The sequence below is a fragment of the Micropterus salmoides genome, unplaced genomic scaffold (genome assembly GCF_014851395.1).
Source record: "Micropterus salmoides isolate LMB-PRFRI ecotype aquatic unplaced genomic scaffold, ASM1485139v1 Ms_hic_scaffold_15, whole genome shotgun sequence".
NCBI classification, from domain to species: domain Eukaryota; kingdom Metazoa; phylum Chordata; class Actinopteri; order Centrarchiformes; family Centrarchidae; genus Micropterus; species Micropterus salmoides.
The window spans coordinates 21864458-21892222 of NW_024040596.1; the positions used below are offsets into that span (position 1 = coordinate 21864458).

Here is a 27765-nt window from a genome sequence, read left to right on the forward strand (position 1 = left end):
TATGTATCAATCAAAGTGTCAAACTTTTCCTGACTCCAGCTTCTAAGATGTGAAGAGTTGCTGCTTTCCTCTCTCTGATATAATAGTAAATTGAATATCTTTGTGTTTAGGGCTGTTGGTCGGACATCAGCTTGAGCTCTGGGAACTCATTATTCTATTAATATAAAATAATCAATGACAGAAATAACCCCTCAATGTTGTGATACAGTTTGTTGCATTACATTTTATTTTATGATGATTATTAGTGAATCTTAGCCTTTTTTAATAATTATATATTGATGAGTTTTGAATCAATGGGCTCTCTTCATGGGACTTTGTTAGTGAATAAGAATAAACACAATAATGCCAGTCTAATTCTTTAACTTATCATAGTGTTACTACTATCAGTAGTAACTCAATCTAGACTTGTTACTTTGGCTGTTGTAGTCTAATTAGGGATGAATATTTGCAGAATTGGATTTTTCAAAGTTCAACATTTAGGTGTTGAAGGAAGAAAAAAGGAACACTGACACAAACTGTCGGACTTTTAGACCTGGATATCAACTTTAAACACTCAAAACCCCATAATTCATCAAAACCATTCACCTTCTGTTGTTCACCTAAAAGCATATGTGATTATTCATATATGAAGCAAATAATGTGAACAAAATCTCTTGATGTAAGTGACTGGGAGTTATTTTAGTTTCCACTGGTTTCTCTTTGAACTTGTTTCAAGTCATCCCTTTGCATATGCATGCTACTTCCATCCATACATTTCAAGTGATTGGTTATTTAACATCAAAATGTAAAATGTATTCAACTAATTACACATGGGAATTGCTTAGTTTTTGATTCCTTTTGAAGGAAACGGTTAGTGTTTGTTTGAAGACCTGGACTCCCCATCACCCCTCATCACACACATTGTGCAGAGTGTGTCCTCAGGTTTGGTGACCCCTGTCATTGCACTGGAGCACGTTCTCAGGCCCCCGACACACCATGTGAATCTGATGGACGGGGGTGGGGTGGGTGAGCGGTGCTTTGGGTGAAGTGGGAATCAGTAGATATGAGGGAATAGAGGAAGTCGGAGGTGGGCTCACATCAAAAGATACAGTCTCTCTCTCTGTCTTTCTCTCTCTCTAACTAACGCACACAAACACACACACAATCACACTCACTGTCTTACACTTACCATTTGTGCACATTTTTATTTGAGTGTTTGGGTGGTGTGAATGAGACACATCAAAGCTGAAGCTTTTCTCATTTTTTTCAGTTTTAATTCACACACATGTACATACACACACACACTCACACACCAGCGTCCTCTCAGAGGTGTGGTGGTTTAAAACCAGCGGCGGGCAGATAAAAGCGTTAGCCCCTTTTTGCTCTGATGTCATCTCTCTTTCACTTTGTGTATCTCCATGTCTCTCTGTCACTCTCTCTCCAGCGTACACTCACCGTGGGCGGGTCAAAGTGACCCTCTCTCACTACAGAGAGCTGCGGTACAATCGGTAGACCTTTGAGCTACGTTTGAATTCCCATTCATCTTTCCCTCTGTCCCTCTTTCTCTTCGTCCCAGAAAGACCCATAAAAGATCAGAGACAAGTAGAGAAAGCAGTTGTTACTCTGTGGTGATAGTGGAGGAAGTAGTTAGCAGCAGAAAGTATTAATAGTTACTTACTATTCTTATAAATATGTGTAAATGCAATTATATGTTTATTTATATGAGGTGGAATTTTGCCTTGAGGTTGCAAGGGAGAAAAATGCTTAATATAATGCACTCCAGTACAACTGGTAAGTGGACTTACTTACACTACATGTCACATTCACTCCATTCACACACACTCTCACACCGATGGCACATCCTTCAGTATCTTGCCCGAGGACACTTCGACGTGAGGGCTGGGGAAAGCTGGGGATCGTCCGATTAGTGGGTGACCGGCTCTACCTCTAAACCACAACACCACCACTAACTATGACCTCAATAATAAACATAAAGTATAATCCAATTAGCACCTCTGTGACGGTGCCAAAAAACTTGAACATCAGAGAAGTCGACTTTATGGTAGAACAGTTGTATCGCATTAGACTGTACGGGTGTACCTAATAAAGTGGACATAGAAAGGTGTGTGTATATGTGTGTGTGTGTGTGTGTGTGTGTGTGTGTGTGTGTGTGTGTGTATATAATTTACTTATAAACTTATATGTATAGGTACTCTCTTACAGTACATACTTTATTTACCAACTCATTTATTTGCTAGTAAAGCACAACATACTATGTTATATCCAGGAGCAAAACCAATGTGTACTGTATAACTGAATGCGTTTATTTTTTATTTATATAACATTGCAATCTGTTCTTCTTGTTTCAGTCTACTTAAAATTCTCTCAGTTCATTGGTGAGAATTCCTGCAGGGTTATCTCTGTTTTGAGGATGTTGTGCTGCTTGTTGAGGTTTTGGTCAGTTTATGTGCTTGGTGTTATTTTATCCTTTCCCTTCTTCCGTAATCCCACGTGCATTATCTGCTGAGGCTTTAGTGCTCGTTTACTGGTTTACTGTTTAGAGCACATTACAGACTTTGGTAGATGCACATTTACCTCAGTGTGTGGGGTGTGTTCTCTTCTTTTCCTTATGATATAGAATTTGAGGTTAAAGTTTAAGGTTGTTATTTAGGTTGCAAATGTTTTCAGGCTACATACGTATGTGTCTTTGTTCCTCTGGTCCCAACAACAGCAGACCAAAATCGAGGCCACAGTTGGCCAGAAAGTTGGCCTGGTGGTCAGCTCTTTCCTCGAAGTGACACAATGTTTCTCTGACTGTTGACCATCCCCTCTGCCTGCTGGCTCACAACCAGAGGACTGTGGTTTTTTTGAAAGAGCATCCACCCCAACAACAGCATGAGCTCACTGCTGTAATTAGCCTAAATATGAGTTAAACACATGTATTCGAGCATGGGTCTTTAAAAAAGATAAGGCTTAGTTGTCTTCTTTTTTCCCCCATCTTATGCACAAGCACTAACATCAACCAAAGGATAAACCAATATCTGTTGTTTAAACTTTGGAAAGTAGGGATCATTTATAGATTACAGCTCTTCAATAAAGTGACAGTGGCAGAAGATATTTCAATCAGAAAGTGATTGAAAGAGACAGACCACATCTGGAGGTGGTCTGACTTACACTGTGATGTTTGACAGTTATAAATGGAGTTTGTACAGTTTAGCCACGTTTTTTCTCACAAAAAAAATATCAAGAAAATTAGAGAAAGCTCCAGACATCCCTGTCTTCTGCAAAGAAAACGAAAGTAGAGCCCATACAGCAGCAAAGCTTCGCAAGATTCTTCAGGGACCAATGTGATGTGCAAGACAAGGGTTGCTCAGTTAACAGGAGTGCTGCAAAGCTTCTCCATCGTAAGTAACATTAGCCTCGTTAGCAAGGCTAATGAAAAGTCTCCATCTGTCACTCACAACCCCCGCCATACGTACTGTAGCAGCCCTTCAAGTGTATCCTGCACACAGTAGCTTCCCTTGGCCTGGGACGCACCTTGTTTATTGATAAGTCTGTCAGCCCCGCCGACCTATTTTGCAAAATGAGCCTGGATGACAATTTAGGGAAAAATGTGGATAAAGATTATTAATACAATGTGTAAGTGCAAAGGCCGGTGATCCAGTTTTAACACAAGCTGGTCATTTTACAATTGAAAAATAAACTTGCCACTTCCCTCACTAGTGGATAACCGACGTGATAAAAATGTGACTGTTTTAAAATGACCTGAAACTTATCTTTGGCATTTCTGTACTACAATGTTACCTGTTGATCGACATTAAAAACAATTACTGATATCTGCTGAGCTCATCATAAATATATACCGATACAGCCGATTCTTTGTTCAGCACTGTACATTATCAGTATCAATACAATGGATCGGCAAAACGACAAAAAAATGACCCAAGTTGTAATAAACCAGTCACTGTTTTTGACATCACCTGACATATTACTTGCCAAAGGATTTATCAATAATCTAAAAGTAAATCAACAGGTTAATTGACAGTTACAGTGATTGTTGGTTACACTGCAGGGTAAGTCCATAATGTTGTCTGTGTGTCTGACTGGTGCCCCACCATCTTTTTTTTTTTTTGATCAGATAAAACAGGAATTCATCTCTCAGCGCTGTTTAGACCAAAGTCTTGTCTTTTTCAGATGTCAGATTCTTGTCTATTATAGAAAAGTAGCTGGCGTAATTTCTCTTTATTGTCTGTCTTCATCTGTCCTTGTTTGATCTCACTCTTCTCTCTCATGCACTTCCTTCTTTCCTCTCATCTCTCAATAGCCATTTACTCCATCTGTCTTTTTTTTTTGTATTTCCCCTTATTCAGTCTGTGCTGGTTCTGGTGTTAAAGCACCACTGACAAACAGGCCGACACACGTCTCTCTTCCTCTGTCGTTCTTCTTTTCTTTCAGTTTCTGCAGCGTTCCATGCCTATGTTTTCCAAGCTCTAGATAACGATCTTCTGTTTCTTTTCTTCTCTACCTCTCTTCATTTGCTGTTTTCCTTCAGGCCTCATGTCCTCCTGGATTGTGTGGATAAGGGACACCTGTTGCATTACTGTGGTGCTCAGCTGTTTGTGACTGTGTGTGTATGTGAGATCATAGATCAGTTTCAGGTGTTTTGGTGAGGAATGAACTTTAAAGAGTCAAGAAGACAAAGCAGGCAGGAGGGCAGCTATCAGGCTGAATAGAGCTGAGGATCTGATGGTCTTTAGGTCTACAAAACAAGTGCCTATTGAAGTCTGCTGTTGTGACTACTGGAAGAACCAAGACTGTTATCTTCAGATGGGATTACTTCAAATGAGTTGGGCAGGTAGATTTTGGCAAACAAACAGTGATAGTAATATTAGAAGATGCACCAAACAAAAAGATGGAAACAGAATTCTAAAATACTGCGTGCAATTTTGGACATACATGTGGTTTCATGACTTTGAGGACTGGAGTGGGCTCAACAAAATTAGGTAGGATTTCCCCCCAAAAATAACTAAAGTAATGTAATTGCCACACACCATGTTGAGATTGCTCATCATGATACCGGTCATTGTCATCAAACATAACATATTTAAGCACTTACTCCTCAAGAACACCACATTTAGTTTTGTGGACAGAGACCTGAGATATACAGATGGATCATTTAACCAGAACTTTAACTACAAAAACACAGCTTGCAGATGCTTTAAATATAGTTTTGCTCACCAAATGTCTTTTAGTTACTGAAATTGGTGAGTAAGTAACAAATAGCTGGTTATAGCTGTTTCTAAAGGCGGCCCAACGGTCAACAACAGAAAAGCCAACAGTTATAATAGTTGTTTAAATGGTGAAGATACACTTTCAGACTGTCTGTCCTGGAACACGTTTAGAGTTTTGCACTTTTTGTACACATAAAGAGGGTTTCTGTCAGTTTTGGTGATACATTAGTTTCTTTTACTTACTTAGCTGTATTTCTGGTCCCCTCTAGCATATTTTAGTATATTATAATAACACATTGCACCCAATAAATGGGAATCTAACTTAAATGAACATGAGGAAGTGGAAGTGTTAGCCTTTCATAACCTAAAGCCAGAGAACCTGCACTTAACTCTAGATGCACCTGTGAAGTTGTGTGACTTTGTTAAAATTGATCAAGGAGACTTGATAACCCCTGAGTTCACACTCTACTAAATTGCACTTGGCTCACAGAAGACACCAGAAGGAAAAGTCTGGAATTAGACCTCATATTGCATGAACAAGGCGGAACATTTAATGTGCGTGGAAGTCTGAGGCTTGTGCCTAAGACTGCCAGACAGTTTATGTAGTGTTCAGCAAACTCAAACAATCAAATGGTTAGAGTAACCTGTATGTTGGAAGTTCTGCCCGAGTTGAGAAACTTTCCAAAAGGTTTTCTGCTTGTCATTACTTACTTTTTTGTCATACTTTTTTAATGTGAGGAAATGGTAAAAGTTGAAAGGGATGAGCATCTGTAATCTTTTTAAAGAAGAGTATTAAGAGCACACTGTTTAAAGCAAATTCCGTGATTTATTCTAGAAAAGCCCCCACATTGAAAGCTCCCAACATAGCACAGACTGAATGATGTTTTCAACACACTGCTGTTCAGTATCACTGTCATTTGTGGTGATTTTTTGTTTAGTTGTCTTGTTCATACGGGTCATGATACAACATATTACCTTATTGGGGTCGGAGTTCCTTTTAAACCTAGACTATTTTGTTTATTATCTACAGGTAGACACGGCTGGATTAGTGTGGTATTTAGTGGGAGGCAATAAACTGACACACATTAACACCAAGTTATAGGCTCTATAACCTTTGTTCTCCTGATCTTGGCACTTCCTCACCTCTCCAGCAGACTTTTAACACCAAAGCTGACTTGTGCAACACCTTAGGCTAATTAGATCTCATAAATGCACACATAGAGCAACACATATGGATATTATTATTAAAGCCATCATTTTATGACATGCGGGGATGTGATACATTCTTGTTCCACATTAAGATAGAAGATTGTTGTGTTGGTTGGAGTCCCACAATTGACACTTTCTTAAAAGAGGTTATTTCCTCATAAATACGGAAACATTCAGACACCCTAGAGTATCACATTGTATCATAAATGAGTTTATTAATAAGATGTTAAGACACAAGTACTTACCCAAAGACTTTCTCCACAGGTTGTCAACGTCCAATCGGTCTTTCCAGAGGCAAGGCAAAGGTCTGCTACTACAGCGGCTGGTACTACTGCCAGAGCTGCCATCAGGACAACTCCTTCCTCATCCCGGCACGCTTGCTGCACAACTGGGACACCAGCAAGCACAAGGTGGGAAAACACACACAATGATATGCAAATACCCACCAACTCAACGATCTCACTGCACCAGCATTGAAAGTGTGCAGGATCTTGTAATGTGTATAAATATTAGGATATGGATAAACATTAGGGAACTATTGTTCTATTTTCCAGTAAGCGTAAGAGTTTTTCCGGACGTTAATTTGTCCCCTTTTACAAGGAATTCTGGTCAATCTGGACCACACTTATTTTCTTCGAATAAATGCGTTTTACGATAAAAGTCAAATGGTTTCACTCACACAAATCATCAAGGAATATTCTAAGGCAGCATTCACTTTTTTAAACCTGGCTCAACTTTTCCCACTATGCAACGCAACGTCATCTGGCAAGGCACTGCAGTGGCCATTCAAATGCATACAAGCACACATTTCTGGTAATTTATGTAACGCGAATGTCGTATTTCAACGTAGTATTAGGAGGATCTTCTTGAATTGTATTTCATTTTTTACTGGTACCTGAAACAACATGCAACAACGCAACCGCCTTGCACTGAAATCAAGTGTAATTTTTCTTGACTTTTGTGCTGATTGGTGCAGATGAGAGGAAATTCAGTTCCACATTTTGGGAAATTTCTTGTCAAGAGTTTAATTGAGAAAATTGACACCACTTTCATGTCTGTCAGCTAAATATGAAACCAGGAGATGTTAGTTTAGCTTAGCACAAGGACTGGAAACCATTGGAAACAGCTAGCTTGGCTCTGTCCAAATGTAAAAGAAATCAGCCTACCAGCACCTCTAAATCTCAATACGTTGTATCTTTATTTGTTAAAGAAATGTCAGGTTTTAGCCCTGCATCATCCCTTCATGGAACGTACAACTTGGTGGGTATTATCCCTACTCTCTGTTGTTGCAGTGATCCTGATGTAAACTCTGATGTGTTCCTCAAGGTGTCCAAACAGGCCAAGGAGTTCCTTGAGTTTGTGTATGAGGAGCCTCTGCTGGACGTCCAGCAGCTCAACCCTTGTCTGTATGAGCACTGTGAGCCTCTCAGCATTGTGCTGCGTCTCCGTCAGCAGCTCCAGTCACTGCGGGCCTACCTGTTCAGCTGCCGAGCAACTGTTGCTGAAGACCTCAGACGAAGGTATGTTGGTGGCGATGTCTGTCGTGTTGGGGTATTTTTTGTTGCACTTTCCAAAAGAAATTTGCAAAGTGATTCTTAATTTAGAGCACTGTTTCCCAACCTTCTTTGGCTTGTGACCTTTTAAAATGAAGCAACATCTACTCATCATCATACATTACAGATGTCTAAGGATTGTGAATAGTTGTTTTTGATTCATGTTAAGTGGTCCACAAGCATCAATTTCCCAGTAATTCACAATATAAAGTTTGAAAAAAACAAAAACATTTTTACAGCAACCCCTTGAATGATTCTGACCACCAGGTATGGTTAAAGGTTATGTAAGGTTAAACACCCATAGTGATACATACACTTTATGTGCTGTGTATATATCCAGTATAACAAATAGGAAGCACATGTTTGGGCAATATTAAGGCATTTTACACATACATTGTGAAATTTATTCACCTGTACACAGCCTTAAATGTCATCAGTAAAATCTAATAAATACTGAGTGTGGCATGGTTGCATCTTTACTACTTAAAAGCTATTCTGCAGCTGAACACTGGAGATTTTATTATAATTAGACAAAATTACTGGATTAATAATCCTCTTTTGTGTCATTAAAGGACATTTGCGGTATCAATTGCAGTTATGTAGTGCTCTCTTATGACCAGTTGGCAAGAGTTTGGTCCTGTACAACTGCAAGTTTAAAGGGTCAGTTCTCAAATCATACAAACAGAAGCATAACAAAACTATTTGCATGGTTAGGTAAAAGCAGGAGTAAACAAAATTTTGGTTGAAATGACATTAACAGGCAAAATAATAGGTGTTTGTGGCTCCTCCGATGGTAAACAGAGGTATGGAGCACATCTAATTTATTTTTAACATTAGCAGAGTTACACTGACAGGTGCACTAAAACATGTGTTATATTCCACTATTGGTGACCAGACACAGACTTTTAACATCTCTCATATGTGTGTGTTTACATGAGTATGTCTGAGTGCATGCATGTATATTGCCTTAACTTTTATCTGCATGCATTCTTGTGTGTGTGTGTGTGTATATATGTTGCATACACATAAAGGATGTGTGGCTGTATATATGTTCATGTGTGTGAAGGTTGGGGGGATAGAGGGTGACTGTTTATCTGAGTGGGGTCCCACACTGAAAGCCTTGTCTGTGAGCTGATGGATGCTCCTTGTCCAGGTCACTAATACACTCTAATCCAACTGCCATGTCTAAGGGCGAATCATCCACCTCAGCAGCACAAATCTTTAATTTCAGTAAATGCGAGTCACTGGAAAACCAAAATGTTATATTTGACTTTTAATTGTGAGCTAAATAAGAAAACATTTGCTATCAGGCCTATATTTTATTCTTCTTTAAATTGCATCATACATTTTTTAGCATTTGTAATTTGTGTGTATTAATATACTTCAAAGTTATGACAAGTGAAGATGTTATGATTTTACTAATTTGACAGAAGCAGAATGTACATTAATAACAAAAGACAAAGTGTCAAAGGCCACAGATGTCAGACGTTGGCCATGTAGCATTAGCCTGGTAACAGCAAAAAATACAAATTGTTTGTGATGCAGTAAGCAGAACAAGGCAAGTGTGTGTGTGTGTGTGTGTATAGTATGATTCAGGCCACGTATCATAAAATCTGTCAGTCCCCTCTAACTCTCCCCATGTTTCCTGTCACTCAACATGGTGTCAACTATTAAACAGTTGACAGTAGAAGGTGTCAAAAATGCTACACAGTCTTAAAGTGAAATGGCAATGAATGATAAAGGTAAATGTAGAAGTGTACTGCTGATTTGGACATGAGCCATGGTTTTATATTTATAGAAAATTAAAGTTTGGAAAATGAACAGAATTAAGCACAGCGGTTGTCCATGAATATCAACATAAGATGCTTAAACTGTGAAATATGTCGTTATTTTTGATCTTCATAAAGACTTTTAGTCTCCCATTATTTAAATGTTTTTCACCTCGGGCTTGCAAAGTAGCTTCAAACCAAATTTATCAGCCTTAAAGAATCCAAATTAGTCATACCCTGTTGCAGCACAGAGACGAGCAGCATCATGGCGTTCTGTGTTTACTTCTGTCCCATTAGCTAGTGCCGGCTAGTGCCCCGCCACTTCCAAACACTGCAGGATTGATGAGGGCCATGGCGCTAAAACCTTCCCCTCTTCATCAGTCTACTTCAGGGAGGGATCTGAAGAGAGATGTCTGTTGCATACAAGCACAGAGCCACGGATATACAATTGAGTGATCACAACCACATGAAGCACAAGTTAGAGAGCACTTTATTTTTGGCCCTGTGCAGCAGTTCTCACTGTCAGAGGGTTACAGCATGTTGCAAAGGCATCTTTGACCTGCTTAACATGCACCCTCATGCAGGGTATACACTGTTATTTTTTAATTTTGTTGTTCAGTCGAGGTGTGAATTGATCTCCGTAAATAAATCTCTCGGGTAATTGTGTCCGGATGTTCATTTCTTAGTAAAAGCTCAAGAATTTCATTCAAATGGTACGTACACGGACAGTACTCTTAAAATGTAGGTGGGGTTGTTATAAGAGGCTTCAGGGCCAAACCCATTTACTTTTGTAGCAGTTGGGAAACAAGAGACAAGACCTTTCTTGCTGTAACTGACACACTATAACCTATGCTGTACATTTACAGATTGACAACTTACTGGTAGCCTTTTCCTCTTGCTATTTGCTCTCTCTCACTTGTACCCAACCACACACTTGCTACACGTGTATGTTGTTATTAGCATACAAGAACAACACGGAAAAGAAGTGGGTGTAATCAACGTCACCTATTGGTTTATGGACTAGCGTTTTGAAGTCTTGAGTTTGGCATTTTGGCTGTCGCCTCATTGGTTTTGTGGAACCAGAAGTGACCATATTTGGATGAGTAGGTGGAGCTACCTAGCTAGCTTGGTTAGCAAGGTGTATCTGTAGCTCATGTTAACAGTTATATAAATTGGGATGCTAATTTTGGCTGGCAAAAAACAAGCTTAAAACAAAACATACTTAATGGAAACAATGAACAGCAAGACTCCTTAGAGTGTCTTTTTGTACAAACAAATTCTGAACAAGACATTTTTATGCGACCGAAACGCTACAATTAACTTTCATGAACTAAAAACACTCTGTGAAAGGATCAAAGTTCTTAGACAAAAACACTGACAGCACCCAAAACCAAGTTCAGAGCTAGTTAAATGTACACAGTGCAGTGGATACAATTCGCCTCTATTGTAATTGACAGGTTGCTGTGATAGAGACTTGACAGTCACAAGCTAGCTATGCCCTAAAGCATACCCTGCATTATTGTCTATTTTCCTCTAAATGGGATCATAATTTACAAAATGAACATCATGCTATATTGAAGAAAAAGAAACTAGTGACTGAGGCCAGAAAGTCATTGGGAAAGTGTTTACTGAAGTAATAAAGGGTCATTTTGTCATAGACTCCAATGCAATCTCACTTCTTTTAGCAAACAGTGGAGTCGCCTCCTGCCAGCCATTTGAAAGAATGCAAGTGAAAGGCATTTCCAAGTTGGTTTCACTTTTCAGACCCGGAAGTTGCTACTTGGGAGGGAGACAAGCTTTTATTGCACTTCTGAGCTTTGTCTTAGCTAGGGGTGGGAATCGCAGGGTACCTCACGATACGATATACGAAACATGGCTCACGATAACGATAATATCACGATACAGTAATTCTGCGATAATCAATATATCACTTGACAATCCTAAAGTGATACATCACGATATCTGTCTAACTATTAATACAAAATGCCCTTGAAAAAGTTTACTATTTATTTGCTGCAATTCCAAACTGTTAGAAAACAGCATAATTCTGCACAGTCTGTAAATAAAACTACAGAGCAACTATGAAAAAGTATTGTCAGAACATTTGTTTAGAAAAGGCAAATAAAATGCACATTCACTGAATTTTTACTGCAAATACAAATTGCTGTGTACCACCTAAGTCTAATCTGTACATCACATTATATTAATTGTTAATAATAATTAACTGTTCAGTGATACATCATTGTGCTGCCCTTTCTCTTCCTACTGATAGCTGTATTTTTAGGCCACTGGGAATATTGGGTTTGAGTTTTGACCCTTTGGGGTTGCTGTAGCTGGTCTGTGAAGCAGTAGAGTAGTAGATCAAGACAGAGAAGTTAGCACGATTATGGAGGTTCCTATTATATGTTAGCATTGAGCTAACCGTTGAAGCGCTATTGTTTAAATTAATATTAGGTATCGATGATGGGCTGGAATATCAATACAGTATCATGGAAAAATGTACAATGATATATTGCCGTATCGATTTATTGTCACACCCCTAGTCTTAGCATAATCTGTTCTGCCTGATCTGGTAAATTGTGCAGCTATAGCGCTGCTAGTTGGAAGATGCATTGAAATGTAAATGCATGGCTTGCTACAGACAGAATTAATTAAAATAAAACCCATTCAAGAAACAAATAATGGATTATTTGCATATGGATATTTACACACGCTAGAATTAATCATGGCAGTGTTTTTCTGGAACTAAACTTTAATGGGCAGCTCGACAGTCATTGCCGATTGATTCAATACATTGTCAATTCTCAATTGAATTGACAATTGGCCAAAGCCTGTAATTGTGGTTGTTAGGGTCAGTCAGGGTGTGTGCTGTACACATTGGTTTCTGTGGTGTTTATAGGTCCATATAGTCTTTGCAAGGATGTTTACAAAGTGATTCCTGGTATTTAAGGTGTGTTTATTAGGTGAATGTGAAGTTGTACTAGATGGCTGGGGTAGTGGAATAACAAGTTGCAGCTGTAGGAGTTAGTAGGTACTAGTAGAAATACATGTAGTGGTAAGAGCAGTTGCAAATGCTTAGCTCTTAGTCTTTCCTGGTCACAGATTTGGTCCTTGTCCGGCGCATGTGTATAAATGAGGGTTGAAATTTACAGCATCGACATCTTTGACACTGTCAACACAAGTTGAGAGGTGTAAGTTTGACAAAGATTTGGTTTTGGTTTGCATTAGATTGTAATATGTTTAGTTTATCCACTCCCTGCACACATGTATGCACACACAAACACACAAATATTTGCAGGACTTCCTACACCTGCTGGTTCACACACACTTATTCAGGTCAGACGCTCCTTCCGTACACGATCACAATCACTAAGTGATGACAGGATTTTAATTAATGATAGGTGTGTCTGCTGGACTGGATAGAGCACTGAGGATGGTGAAATGAAATATGGAATTAAATACTATCAGGTCTTGTACAAATATTGTCATGCATGGATCTGTATCTTCTGTTTGTAATCTAATCCTAAAATGTGTTGGTTCTCAACTACTTTTAACAACAACAACACACACTTTAAGGATGTGTTCATCTGGACATGTCTACACAATTAACAAGGAGCCAGTGCATATTTGATTAGTGTGTGTGTGTAGTCTTATGAATGCTGATGTGGTAACCATTGGTAACGTACCAAACAGAGTAGTTTATCAGTGGTGCCTATCAGCATGAGGTGTCTAGATTACATGCGCACACACATTTGAATACACTCACACATACTTGTGTTTTGGTGACACTCATCACAGCTTAGACAGGATTTAACATGGTGCCATCCATCATAGTAGTCTGAGAGGAGGCCTCATAACACACACACACACACAATCACACACACACACACACACACACACACACACACACACACACACACACACACACACACACACACACACACGTTTGTTCCTCTATCCTCATTGGGACATCTCATTGACATAATGCATTTCCCCACGGTGACGTTGCATCAGTTAATGTGGATTCAGATTAAATCCCCACCGAGATATAAAAACATGGAACAATCATCACACACACACTCACCAGAGCTCTCCTGTGTTTCCACTTAATGTTAGACAATATAAAGCTATTGACTCTAGATTAATAGTATTACTTTGTTTAGCACCATAGGCTGAAAGGACAGTGGTTAAACATTACATCAGTGTACTGCTCATATTTACAGTACAGTATGTGGTCAGGTTCAAAATCGACTGCAAATTTAAGCTTGAGCTTGCCTTAACTTTGTGCTTTAGTCAAGTCAGTTTTATTTATATAGACCAATATCACAAAATTGCCTCAAGCGGTTTTACAATGTGTACAGTATATATCCTGTAATCAGATTTACAGAGACAGTCAGTCACCTGGATCAGCTAGCTAATGTACTTCATTAGCTTCCTGAAGTTAATTAACTTTACATCAGTTTAGTCACAACATTAAAAGCAGGATGCCGTTTATGTTCCTAGTGGCCATCCCAGGCTCCCTAAACAGTGTTTAAAAGTGGTCTGTGTTTTTTGTGAAGAATGTGTCCAATCAAAATACCATACAGTTCATTCTACATAATGAAAACAATGCACATCCTTATACTGTATGTGAAATTGTACTTGTATGTACTCTTTTCAAATAGAAATGTTTTGCCTTGGTGGGACAATAAAGCTTATCTTATTCTTTAATATGTACATTTTAAGACTGAAGTATCATAGTTTAGTTCCTCTTTATTCTGTGTATTGCATGTGGAAACAATGACAATAAAAATATAATACATTCTACCTTGAGCACGCTGGAGATTGTGGTTATTATTTTGACAGAATTTTTGACAGGAAGATGTGCTGACCTGCTTCACAGAGAATGATGCATTTAAACCCGTGTGTCTTTTTACAGGATCTTCCCCAGGGAATACCTGTTACAGCACATCCACCTATACTCCATGGCTGACCTGCAGCAGGTACGTGTGTCACACACACACACACACACTTGTATGTATATAGTTATTTTGATGCCGTTCACATGTCTGAAACATTAACTAAAACTGAAACAAATGCATTAATCATTCTTAGTCCTTAGACCAGTCTGATGCTCACTTCTTCAAAGTGCCTGTTTTTTATGATAAGGACTAGTTTAGATTAAGTTTTAAAGTTTAATTTACAACAAAAGATTTAAGTTTAGTTCAATTTCAATGTATGCTGGGAGTAGCTTAGTTCCAGATCTCCAAATTGCTGTCCACATCTTAAAAAATGAAACATGTCTGGTGTTGTGGAAAACATTCAGTGCATTTGTGACACTAAAATTTTAAATATTTTGTTAACAATGTTGTTATCGCCACCTGCTCCTTATACCCTATTATCTGTTATATGCCTACTTATTTGTGAGTTATTGATTCAATTAAAGGATTAAAAGTCATTCATCTCAACAGGAGCCTTGCTACTAAAATCGATCTTGTCAGGGTATGGACAGCTTTACATAAACCTAATAAAATCACCATTTCTGAATCTTGGCTTCATAACAAAATCACTTATGATGAGGTGGGAATTGATAATTATGTTTTATATAGAGCTGATGGGACATCAAGAGGAGGAGGTGTGGCTGCTTATGTTGATACAAATCTGGTCTCTGAGTGTGTGTCTCTCCTAATGTTGCGCCTACTAACTTTGAGTGTCTTTTTACTAATATCATCTTTTATGAAAACAAACGGCTTACTATCGGAAATATTTATAGACCTCCGTCTGCTTCCATTGATTCGTTAAATGGTATCTTGGCTACTATTAATTCTCTTGACAGACACAATGAACTGATCATACTCAGTGACTTTAATAATAACTGGTTGGATCGGTCTTCCTCAGGTGATAGAAATCTTTTAGGCAGTGTAAGCCTTACTCAGTTAATTAAAGAACCTACGAGAGTTGATGGCCTTTCTTCTACCTTGCTTGACTGGATCCTTGTTTCCAATCTGGATAGGACTGTCAAATCGGGTGTTTTATCAGACTGCTTTAGTGACCATTCTATAATTGGTCACTAAGAAATAGAAAATTAAAATACAGAGTTCCCCCTACAAATACATCTCAATAAGTCAATGTCCATCCATCGTCAACTGCTTATCCTGCGTACAGGGTCGCGGGAAATAAGGCAATGTAAAAATATTAATGTTGATTATTACATACGTGATCTACGTATTAGATATTAGATGGGATGGGCTTCAACTAATTCCACTTGTGGAAGAGGCAAGGAACTTCTTCCACACTGAAAACCGTAATTGATAAACATGCTCCTGTGAGAACCATTAAAGTCAAAGGTAGGCTTTTACCATGTATAACCCCTGAATTACTTCAACTAATTAAACAAAGGGATAAAGCTTGGGTTAAGTTTCGCTTCTCAAAAGATGAATCTGATGGGACAATATATAGACAGTTAAGGAATAAATGTAAAACTAGGAATGCCAAATCTAATTACTATAGAGACCGTTTCTCTCGTGATTTCAACAACCCTAGGCACTTCTGGAATCACTTAAATAACATTCTTAACAAAAATAAAAAACTTCTGTGAAACAAATTTGCAAGGATAATGACATTTTATGTGATCCTTTGCATATAGCTCATGCTTTTAATCATCATTTTTCGTCTTTAGGTAGTTCAAAATCTGTTTGGTCTGATGGTTTGGCATGGTCTTCTAATTCTTCCCTGCCTGTTGGTTCTTTTTCATTTAAAAAGATCATGCCTACTGATGTCTTTAATGTATTACATGACCTTAAATTAAAGTGCAGCGCATGACCAGATGATCTGGAGGCTAAGTTTATTTAAATTGCAGCTCACATATTGATGTTTCCTCTTGCAGATCTTTTTAATCTATCATTAACTACCTGTACTGCCACAAATTTGGAAAGCTGCAAGAGTGACACCTCTTTTCAAAGGTGGAGACCAATCGAATGTGAATAATTATCGGCCGATTTCTATCATTTGTGCAGTTGCTAAAATATTTGAGAAATTAATTTTTAATCAACTGAGTACATTAATAATTATAACATTTTATCTCCACATCAGTCTGACTTTAGATTAAATTTTTCTACTTCAACCGCTCTCTTAAAATTTACAAATTATGTCTTCTCGGGTTTTGATAATGGTCATTTAATTGGTGCTGCTTTCATTGATCTCTCAAAGGCCTTTGATATGGTTGACCATTACCTTCTACTGGATAAGCTTTACTCTGTTGGTTTGAATAAACATGCTGTGCTCTGGTTTAACTCCTATTTGCATAAAAGTGTGTTGTTTACCAAGGATTCCAGTGAGATTATTTAATTGTTGATAAAGGTGTTCCTCAAGGCTCAACTTTAGGCCCCTTTTCTCGATCTTTATCAATGACCTGGCACAAGTTTGTTCTCATTGTGAATTAGAGCTTTATGCAGATGACACTGTCATCTATACTTCTGACCGGGATTTGCTGCAAGTTCAAAGAACTCTTCAATCTGACTTTGATAAAGTATAACAGCCGCTGTTCATTAATAAACTTGTGTTGAACATGAAGAAATCCTGATGCATGGTGTTTTCCACAATACAAAATCGCCCTTGTGCTTCTTGTTTTGAAATAAAGTTTTTAGATGGGTCCCTTATGCAGAATGTGGAGGAATTTAAATATTTGGGCCTCTGGCTCGACTCCAACCTTACCTTTAAGATACACATTGACAATATCCAAGGATGTGATTTTCATACAGATCTGTAATCATGCAGATCTGTAATAAAAAAAATGGGGGGGTGGGGGTACAGGACCTGGCCGAGTGAAATGGAAAGGATCTAGGTTGACGTGTGTAAAGTTTTCTTCCTTTCTAAGTATCAAGGATGTTCGTTTACGCTCAGCTGCCAATTCCACACCTGCGCAGTGTGTACCACAGGTGTGCTCTTGCGCATCAGTGGTATGTATGTGTATCAGTGTATGTTGGGCAGTAATAGGCCTACTGCAAAATTACTTTTCCCAGTAAAGACTAATGTAACGGATTACTATTTCCAAAACAGTTGTTTTATTACAGTTACTAATCCAAGTAACGCTGCGCTACTGAACGCGCCATCCCTGACGTGAATACGCGACCGCGCTGCAGCTCAGCGGGACTGGACCACATGTTGTTAAAGTCAGCTGTTAGCAAAGAAGCTAAAGGACAACTGGAGAACAGGGAGAGAGAGGTATTTTCGACAGCTGTAAGTAACAATATTGCCATTACTGTGTCACAGTCTAAGATGCTGAGAACATTGTCTTCGGTTGTAAACTTTGTGCGACCAGCAAAACGTTTTCAACCGCCAACAGTTCTACTTTTATACTTAGGCTAATTGAAGCATCAGCTAAAGCAACACAGCAACGTGAAACTCAAAGAGAAACTCCTGCCGCTGCTGCCAGTGATGCTTGGACTCATCGGGAGAGAGTGGCGTTATAATAGGCTATCACCCAGCAGTGGGCATAAGTAGAGTAGCTTATATTACTTTTTTAAGGAGTAGGTCTATAGCCTATGCTAAGTAACTAGTAGTTATATTATTTCTGAGTAACTTGCCCAACACTGAGTTGACAATAAGGATCAGATAAATTGGGAATGTTTTGAGCTTGTTAGATGTCTAATGTTTACTTTGACTTTGTTGTCTATTGATCACTTATGTAGCCTATACACTTTGCTGTGTGAGTGGTTGCTTTTTAAGTCGTGTTAAAGGTTTTTCTTGTGAATGGTTGTGACAGGGTTTAGGCTATATAAGGCCTTTTCACATGGGTCACTCCGCGCTCCTCATCAACAGACAAGCAAACAAGCGCTCCGCGAGGTAACCGTGGCATCGGCTTCTGTGTGACTGGCGTGATCCCGTTAAACTGTCGCAGTTGTTCTCGTCTCACGTACACGCCCGCCTGCTGCCAGAGTTGAAATGTCAAACTTTTTCCTACAGTTTATCAACAGATAGAGACTGATCAGCTGTTTGAGTTTCCTGAAGAATGTAAGTGTTTCTTTAACAGTCAGGCCACCAGGTCTTAAATAGGCAACAACCTTTGCTGCTGTCTCTTATTCATTAAAAATCATCTATTAACTTCAACTGAACTAATTTGAAAGTTAGTAGTTACATTATTTAGTTATAGACTCAATTATTTCATGTTTCATGTTGCACATTTAGCTGTTGAAGTTTGGTAAAAATAAATACAAAATAGTAATTATTATGGAGAGGTTGCGATGGCGCAGTGGATTAGACCCTTGTCTTTGATTCCCACTGCAACACATCCATTAAATAAGTTATTGTCATGGGTCCTGCTTTACCTTCCATGTTAGAGCCACCGCCAGTTTAATCAGGGTGTCGGGTGGTCTCAGTATATTTTCCTGCTTTTTTGCCCTTTGCCAATCACATGCCTGAATATCATTAGGAAAGTACTGTATATGGATGTCTTAACACTCTGTACAGATCAACCAATTGTTTTTCAACTCAAGTCAGAATTTTTTTTTCTCAACTGGTAATACCAATCATTGATTATGCAGACAGAGTTTATACTAATACCTTTGAGTCCAATCTCAGACCCCTTAATGTTGTATTCAATTCCCTTTGCAGATTTATATTGAACTGTCCATTTAAAACTCATCATTGTCTTATGTATGACTCACAAAACTGGTTGCAACCTAAACCACAAAGGGATTACCACTGGATTCTGTTTATCTTTAATGTGTTTATTCCAGTTGTCCTGCATACCTTAAACAGCACTTAATACCTTATTGCTCGACATACTCACTTAGACCTCCGATGTCCAACATTTTTTACGGTACCAAGGTTATTCTCTGTAGCTGGTAGGAGAGCATTTCAGTATAAGGTGAGGGCAAGTGAGCGAGTTATTGTTTTGTATATATGCCTGTTTTGTATTGTGTTTATTTTTTTGTATATGTGCTGTGTGGTTAACTTTTGTGTCTGTATATATATATGCTGCAGGACCCCCTTGAAAATGAGATGATACATTTCAAGGGGTTATCCTGAAATAAATTCAAATACAAACTGTGTCAGATCTGGACATCTTAAGCATAGTGGTAATCCCTGTAAGTGACAGTTTAATTACATAAACATAGTTTAAACTTAATTTCTCAATAACACTGGGGGAGTTTATCTTGCTGTTTTAGAAAGCTAATAAAGACATCTTGGCTATGCCCACTTGCCTACATTTATAGCTATCTACACTAGCTAGAGCACCAAATGTGTATTAATCCACTGCTGAAAATAGTTCCCAACAAATGTGATGTAACAGTTGCTGAAGAAACTACAATACCCAATTGTTTTAGTAAATTGTTAAGCCTGTTTTTAAAACTTTAGTTCTTCAGTATGAACCAATAGTCTTGGAGCTGAAAGCCACAGACAGAATAGAGAAGAAAATATTGAGAGACAAATTAACACGTTGGAGTTGGTCTTTTTATTGGATTTGTTCAGAAAAACATAGAATAATGCTTGCCTTATCCTTTAAGTAAACACAACCTCTCCTTTGTTTCTTTGGCGAGTGTCCATGTCATAACAGTGATAAGAAAGGGTAATACCCTCTAATAGTCCTATTTAGAACAGGGTTAGCGCTTTCAAGTATCCTGATCCAAGAAAACAATGGTCTCAGTGGAAAGAATTTATATCTGGCGTCGTTGTGGAAACCTTTAACTCTTCCTTGTCTATTATTATTTTCTAATTCTCATTTTATTTAATGAGCCGATTTTTCTTGAATCAAATTGCAAACTGTCACATCTCCACCAGCATGCTCTCTGTTAATACCCGTTACACCACCCACATCTGTTTAATTTTAGTCAAGAGGAATTTTCTTTGCAAGACTTTAAATGTGTTAATTTTAATATGAAAGCAGAGTCTTTTTTTTTTTAAAGCAGAGATCATACAAAAAAGGAAACACATCCTGGCCTTTCAGCCGTTCAGTATCTAGTCGTGGAACTAGGTTGGGGGTCAGAGTAAAGCGACCGCAAATGACTGAAAAGTTCTTTTGTTTGTCATTATGTTCATTAAGTTGTACCCTGCCCCATTTTTTTTCTTCACCCCTCTCTGACTCAAAGCTCGGCCACAGACTCTCACGGCTGAAAGAGATTGGACCTCCTCCTCCTCCTCCTCCACTCCCACACTCTGTGTCTCTCCGCTTCACTAATTGGTCACATTCAGAATCAACAGGCAGAAAAACAAAGCGTGACATCCCTCCATTCTTCCCGACATCCCTTGGCCTCACACACACGCTCAGCACACATGTGTGGTGTGTGTGTGTGTGTGTGTGTTCTTCACTCTTTTTTTCCCCCTGCTAAACTCTATGATTTACTCATAAACCCCAAACTGGTGATTTAGTACTAAATTTAACAATAGGTGTGTTTGGCAGAGTCTGCACAGCTCTCTCTTCCTCCCTCTCTCCCCCCTCCCTCTCTTGGAGATTCTCAAGCGCTCTGCCTCTTAATTGGTTTTCCATATTAACAAGCTTGTTTCTTTTGATTCACCTCCTGAATAAAATGACGCTCTTAATCAACATGGCTTTTTTTGTTACAACTCAGAGGTCAGTGAAGGCTAAACTCCCCTGGACCACACTAGTCTATTCGCGTCCTGACAAATAACCTCCACCCATTAGGAACCAGTTCATTTGGAGAAAACATATGTGTTTGTCTAAGGACACTCTGCCCTTTTCCTCTGCCGGTTTTTAAAGAATTGTTTCTAGGGTTTTGTAGTAAGAAAGAGTGTGTGTGTGTGTGTGTGTGTGTGTGTGTGTGTGTGTGTGTGTGTGTGTGTGTGTGTGTGTGTGTGTGTGTGTGTGTGTGTGTGTGTGTGTGTGTGTGTGTGTGTGTGTGTGTGTGTGTGTGTGTGTGTGTGTGTGTGTGTGTGTGTGTGTGTGTGTGTGTGTATTTGCAGGCTTCCCACAGTGACACCCTGGCATTCCCTCTATGCCAGGCATTCCCTCTCCACTCACACTTGACCAGAAGCACAGAGGCCTCTTAAGTAAATGTTAAAAGTTCTCACAAAGATTTCCAGGTCCTGCTCATGGCTTTGAGTTTGGGTTGAACTTTTTACCCACAAAAAGCACACTACTGAGTAATAAGATAAGGTCAAACAGGACAACATGTCAGTCATCCTCACGTGGAAATGGGGCAACAATTACAATAGTAATAGGAATTATCAAGAAGCAATAGAGCTATAAACCGACTACAATGTTAAGGTTTAAAGATAAAAGAACGTAAGTTTTCAACACTTGAACATGTTAAAGGATTAAGCTTCATTTATATATTTGCGTTACGGGTTTACAACACCGTACCTACTGTTTTGCAGACATGTTTCTGATGCTGGTTGAGATTATTGAGAGTAAAAACAACGTGAAAGAAGTTGAGAAAAGGCTGATTTATCTTCTTGTTTTTAGTAACACACCTAGCAAAACCATTTCCACTGCAAACCTTCTGCTCAAAGCCACAGTGAATGAAACAACTAAAGTACTGCGACTGCACGGAATAGTCTCATATTAATTAATGACACAAGGCACACTTACTGTGTGGAGTATTACTAACACTATACATCCGTTTATATCCATTTTACTCATTTTGAGAAATCAGATGCTGACCTATAAATCAAAACCTATATCACACACATTCTTGGCAGGACTCCTGGTAACCCCTTCCATAAACCATAAATGTCACCCTTAAAATACCCCTTTCAATTAGTGCAGCGGTTCGCAAACCTTTTCTGTCATGCCCTCTATCACAAGCTGAAGGTTAACAATATTGGGGGAGAAACAAATAAAAAACGAGCAAAGTTGAATTTGATTGAAATAAAAGAAACCATGCAGGTCAGCAAGATAGCATGACCAACTCTTGTTTTTTTGTTTTTTACATTTTCTTACATAAATCATGTTCATTCAACTTAGTTGACTTTTGCATTGGACATTTTTACAGAAAATGTTTGCTTTTCATTTATCGCTTGTCATAGATAGACATATTTAAAGATTGTTTATTATTCTATAAAGAAGGCATCGGCAGAAAAAAATATATCCTTCTGTTTCGTACATCTTGTCATTTGGTTACTCTAAAATTTGCGGAACCCCCGATAAGACAGACTCCACCATGCACACACTGACAGCCAACATACGTGTGTGTGTGTGTGTGTGTGTGTGTGTGTGTGTGTGTGTGGTGTGTGTGTGTGTGTGTGTGTGTGTGTGTGTGTGTGTGTGTGTGTGTGTGTGTGTGTGTGTGAGAGAGAGAGAGAGAGAGGAGGGCAGGCGAACGTCTGTTAAACAGCAGTTTTAGGGGATTAGGAGGTTTTGGAGCACAAAGACTGTGTGGAGCAGAGAAAGAGGTTGAAATGGAGGGGGCGGAGTTTAAGAGGATGGACGGAGGGAGAGGAGGTGAAGTGTGTACGTGTGTGTGTTGGGGGGGGTGAATAATCTAGAGGGTTTGTCCCATAGGCTGTTCTAGAATCACATAGTGAATATGGTCTTGTGAATATGTTATAAACAGACTTAAAAGTTATTTTCCAGCACTGTTTTGCACTGTTTGCAAATTCTACATTGTTTTTTAATCTTGGTACTGATACCGCTGCTGTTTGCACCTCCTTTTAAAGTTGAATTCCATGGTGTGTTGTGTTGGTGACATTCAGGTTTTTGTACTATACATAGGAAAATGTTTTTAGAAGTTCAGACTGACATATGACTGGAGTTGGACTTGCTATCTGCACGTTGCTATTCAGTCTCATTGTTCTGGTTAGCAGCTCAGGCTAACAATGCCAATTACTTTAAGTCTGGGTTCTACCCAAATCAGCCATTTTTAAACAAATGGTTCCAGGAACAATTGAACCACAGGAACTAAACTCAGGGAGCCGATGACAGCTTATAACAATGATGCCGGTTTTTGAGACAAAGTTTTCACACACAAAGAAATAACAACATTCAGTCATCCCCCTGTTCTCTGTATTTGGTTTGGAGAGTCTGATGATTGAGTCAGATTTAATGAATGAATGATTGAAAAGGAGACATGAAGATGTGGAAAAAGGAGAATGCAAACTTCAGAGCACTTGTCTCAAAAGTACACCATCTGCCCAGTGTTTGCTGGTTATTTATGTCTGCTGTTGAAGGTAACCACAATAAACCAATTGGCAAATAAGGGTTTACTTTTTTTCTTTAACCTCAAGTCTGTCTTTTTCTCCTAGGATAACATATGCGGCAGGGCTTTTTAAAAAGAGATATTGAAGTCTTTAATGTGTTGAACATCGGCAGTTACACACTGTTGTGCTGTCAACTAAGTGTGGACTGCGTAAGGCGCTTGATCCTAACCTTTTTTACGGGATGATCCCTCATCACATGTTGCATTTGTCCCTGAGTTGGGACCTGACTTGAAAGATTGTTTTATTTGAATAATTTCAGATACGTGAGAGATAAAACTATCCAGGAAAAAACAAAAAAAAGGTTAGAGAAACATGTACATGTATACAATTTTGTGTGACAAAAATACATTTGATTCTTATTTTCTTTTTTCATCTGGTTAATCATCACAAAATCCCTCTAATTTATCTTGCTAGTGACCCAGTTGATCCTGAACACCCATCAGAGCACGGAGAGATCTGCCAGCGGCCTCCTGGTAGGCCCAGACACTCCGGACAGCCATCAGTACTTGGCTTCATTGTTGTTCTGGTTGGGCGAGTGTACAAATGAAAAGGGTTGAAGTGGTACGTTCCTGTCTGGATGATTGTTCCAGTGTGACCCTGCTGGCCAGGGCTACTTTGGTGTAGCTAATAAAATGGTCACTGGATATTTATGGCGAGCAGTAGGGAGAGGTATATGGGAATTTTAAGAAAATGGAGGAAAAGATCTGTAAATTTGAGAAGTAAATGTGGAAATATCCCTATCAGTACATTCAGAGCATAAAGTAAAATTCAGCGTTTTAAAATGTAAGTTTTCATTTCAAGGCTTCATACGCGCTAAATAATTACTTTTCTTTCTATTGCTTTGTCCCTCTTTTTGCCTGTCCATTTACTTCTGTCACTCTCCATCCATCCATCTTTCTGTGCCTCCCTCCTTCTTTCCCAACATCCCTCCAGAGTACCAGTCAGCCACCAGAGCTGTGCCAGTTGTTTGATTCAGCCCAGTCCAATTATAGAGGGCCTTAATTACTGAGCCTGTCAGCCTCCATCAAGAGAGCCATTCGTCATGTGGACTTGGCTGGACCGGACTGAGCAGGGCTGCTTAGGTTTGGTATGGGCTGTGCTGGGCAGAGGGGTACTTTGTCTGTCACGCTCAGTATCTGTCAGTCTGAAACATTTATTTACTCGGTATCTGTACTGGGCTGAGCTTTTTCTCCCTCATATGCAGAAGAACATTAAATTAGAGACACTTAGGGGTAAACTGTGCTGTTTTATTGTAACACATTCTCTGTATACTTAAGCCCTTACAAACATGTTATAAGCCTTTCCTTTAATTTTTGAATAAAATTCAAATCTGATCACACAGCAGCAAAAGAGCAACTTCAAAAATTGCGAAAGAAGTCTCCTTATGCACAAAAAACTAGGTTGTTATCAGACCTACCCCTATTAGCAGTGAGTAATGATAATGCATAATAAATTGAAATAAGTGTGAAATCACAATATGGCCAAGTGCAATATCTAAATTGCAGAAGCTGCAATTAAAAAATGATGCCCTGACCTACAAATTTTGTTCTCCAAAAGTAAGAAAACATGTACATAGGTACAGACCCCCAACTAAATGGACTAAATGTATTTGCTTTTTCAAGCCGAAGAAGATATTGATATATCTGTGGAAAGCAGCAGATGCCCCAAAACAAACATATTTCTGTTTTGTTTGTTTTTATTATCCTATTTTGTTTTTCCCCAAACAATTAGTAGCTTGTGATGTATCCATCCTGCTGTCATTTCTAGTCAAAGGCTTAGCTTGACTTGGCTTAATAGGGGCAGTTATTTTAATGTTTTTCATGATAGAAGAAATATGTCAATTGATATGTGCCTTCTGGAGTTTTAGGTTTACATTTTGTGTTACCAGAACTCATTGTGTGTATTGAACTCTAACAAACACGTTGAATGCATTTCCTTTCTTTAAACAAAACATTTGCAAAGTGGATTTTGTTGAAAAGCCTGTAGTCTTCTTCTTCTTTCCTACCTTTGTTGGTGCATTTCTTTGTTTCTTGGCACATTACCACCACCGGTTGATCAGTGGAATAGAGTGAAACCATTTGCAGGAAGGTGTCATCATGTCACCTGTGTGCATGAGACAAACAAAACTCCTTCATAGCACTTCTAGAGGTCAAAAACACCATTGGGTACCTTTTTAAATGAGCAGAGGGAGTCAGGAGATGGGTTAGCCTCGCTTAGCATAAAAACTGAAAACAGAGGGAAAGAGCGAGCGGGCTCCAAAGTTATTTCGCATTTCTTTAATCTGTACACATGATGTTATGAAGAGCTGTGGGGGTTGATAAACTATTCATCAAGAAATAGTTGCAGCACTTACCTTCCCTTGAAATTACAAATGTCCTTTTTACATCAAACACACCAAAGGCATGTGTGTAATCCACTGCGCCATTGTCACCCAAAAGTTAAGTTGTTATTTCTGTAAGTTGACTTATAACAACCTGTTTATCAGTCTTATCTCTAGCTTTTGTCTGTTTGTAGCCATTTTTCTGTTACTTTCCTTCATGGATGTAGCTGTGTTAAGTAACTACCTATTAAGGTATTTATCCAACCTACAATGCTCTGTTTCTGCAACCATGGAAACATTTACTCATTCAGCTGACGCATTTATCTAAAGCAACATACAAGTGCTATATATGTCAAAGGGCCACGCCTCTGGAGTAAGTAGGGGTTAAGTGTCTTGCTCATGTGGTGTCTCCCATACCAAAGGCATGTGTCTTATCCACTGCTCCATCGTCACCCACAGCCATCATTGACACCATAACGCATTACCTATTTGCATCACTGAACAAATAAGATTTAGAGATCCGGACTAATATTAGGATGTTAGATTCCGGGGCTGCAGCCCTGATCTGTTTTCCTGTAAACGTTGAGTCCTGTCAGACACTGACTGGAATAGATTCTGTTTTTTTTCTTGAGATATTGGTTTAAAATATCTGTCTCATATCATAGATTGCACATAAGGGCACAGTATGGGGGTTGTTACGGCAAAAGCCTTCGGTGTAGGCCATTAATCTCAGTGTAAAGGCTAATAGACTTTGGCCATGGTGTGTGATTTACTGTAAACAGGATCAGTATACCTCAGTGTGCTGTTTCCTCTCTGTGTGGTTTCTTCCTCCACCTCTCCACATCATGTCCTCCTCTTCTCCTCTCGTCCTCGTTGTGTAACAAACAGCATGAAGGAGGTTATAATTGGGAGGTCCAGAGCTCTGCCAGGTGGAACCACTTGTATCTGAATACAGGCTCTCACTCTCTCTCAAGATCTCTCTTGTATATTGTATCTCTACCACTCTTTCTCTTACTTTATACCCTGTTTTCCTCCCTCTCTGTCTTACATGGACTCTCTCATTATGCTCATAGCTCTGTCTGCATCATTAACATGATACGACAAAGCTTTGCGACTATATTGAGCTTTTATTTCTGAAAAAGATTCTACACAGCTTTTCTTTTCACTAACTGTTTTTCCTCTGTGAGTCATCCACTGTCTATTCAATACAATACAACTCTGGGCCCCCGCTGCCAACCCCCCCCCCCAGTTCTTAAAGGAACTTGCCAAGCGTTGCCATTAAAAGGCGTTCACCTCATTTACCGTCTTCCTCCTTCTCTTAGTTTCCTCTCCTCCTGTCTCCTATCTTTCATCCAAGACAGAGAGGATTCTGTTTTCTTGTAGAAAGTTGTTTGTTTACATTATTTTAAATATGGTATAAAAACTTTTTAAATGATCTCAGAACATAGACCCAGAACCTCTCCTCTCCTTTCATGAAGAGTCCTACAGTTTCAGAATAACCTCAGATTGTTTTAGCTGCACGTTCTAACCTCACCACACAGAAACTCTCGTATTTACTGGGAGAAATG

The 27765-nt window shown here is 38.9% G+C and overlaps 1 protein-coding gene across 4 annotated transcripts in view; it reads left to right on the plus strand.

Annotated features, from left to right (window-relative positions):
- The window catches only part of plekhm3 (pleckstrin homology domain containing, family M, member 3), a 48041-nt gene that overhangs the window by 13743 nt on the left and 6533 nt on the right, over positions 1-27765 (plus strand). For 3 of the 4 annotated variants that reach the window (XM_038721039.1, XM_038721038.1, XM_038721040.1), the window contains exons 4-6: positions 6684-6829; positions 7746-7939; positions 14660-14723. In XM_038721039.1, the coding sequence (XP_038576967.1) occupies positions 6684-6829; positions 7746-7939; positions 14660-14723 (404 nt within the window). Of the gene's footprint in view, positions 1-6683; positions 6830-7745; positions 7940-14659; positions 14724-24136; positions 24179-24291; positions 24591-27765 lie in introns of those variants that run through there. The other variant, XM_038721041.1, reaches the window with a different exon arrangement.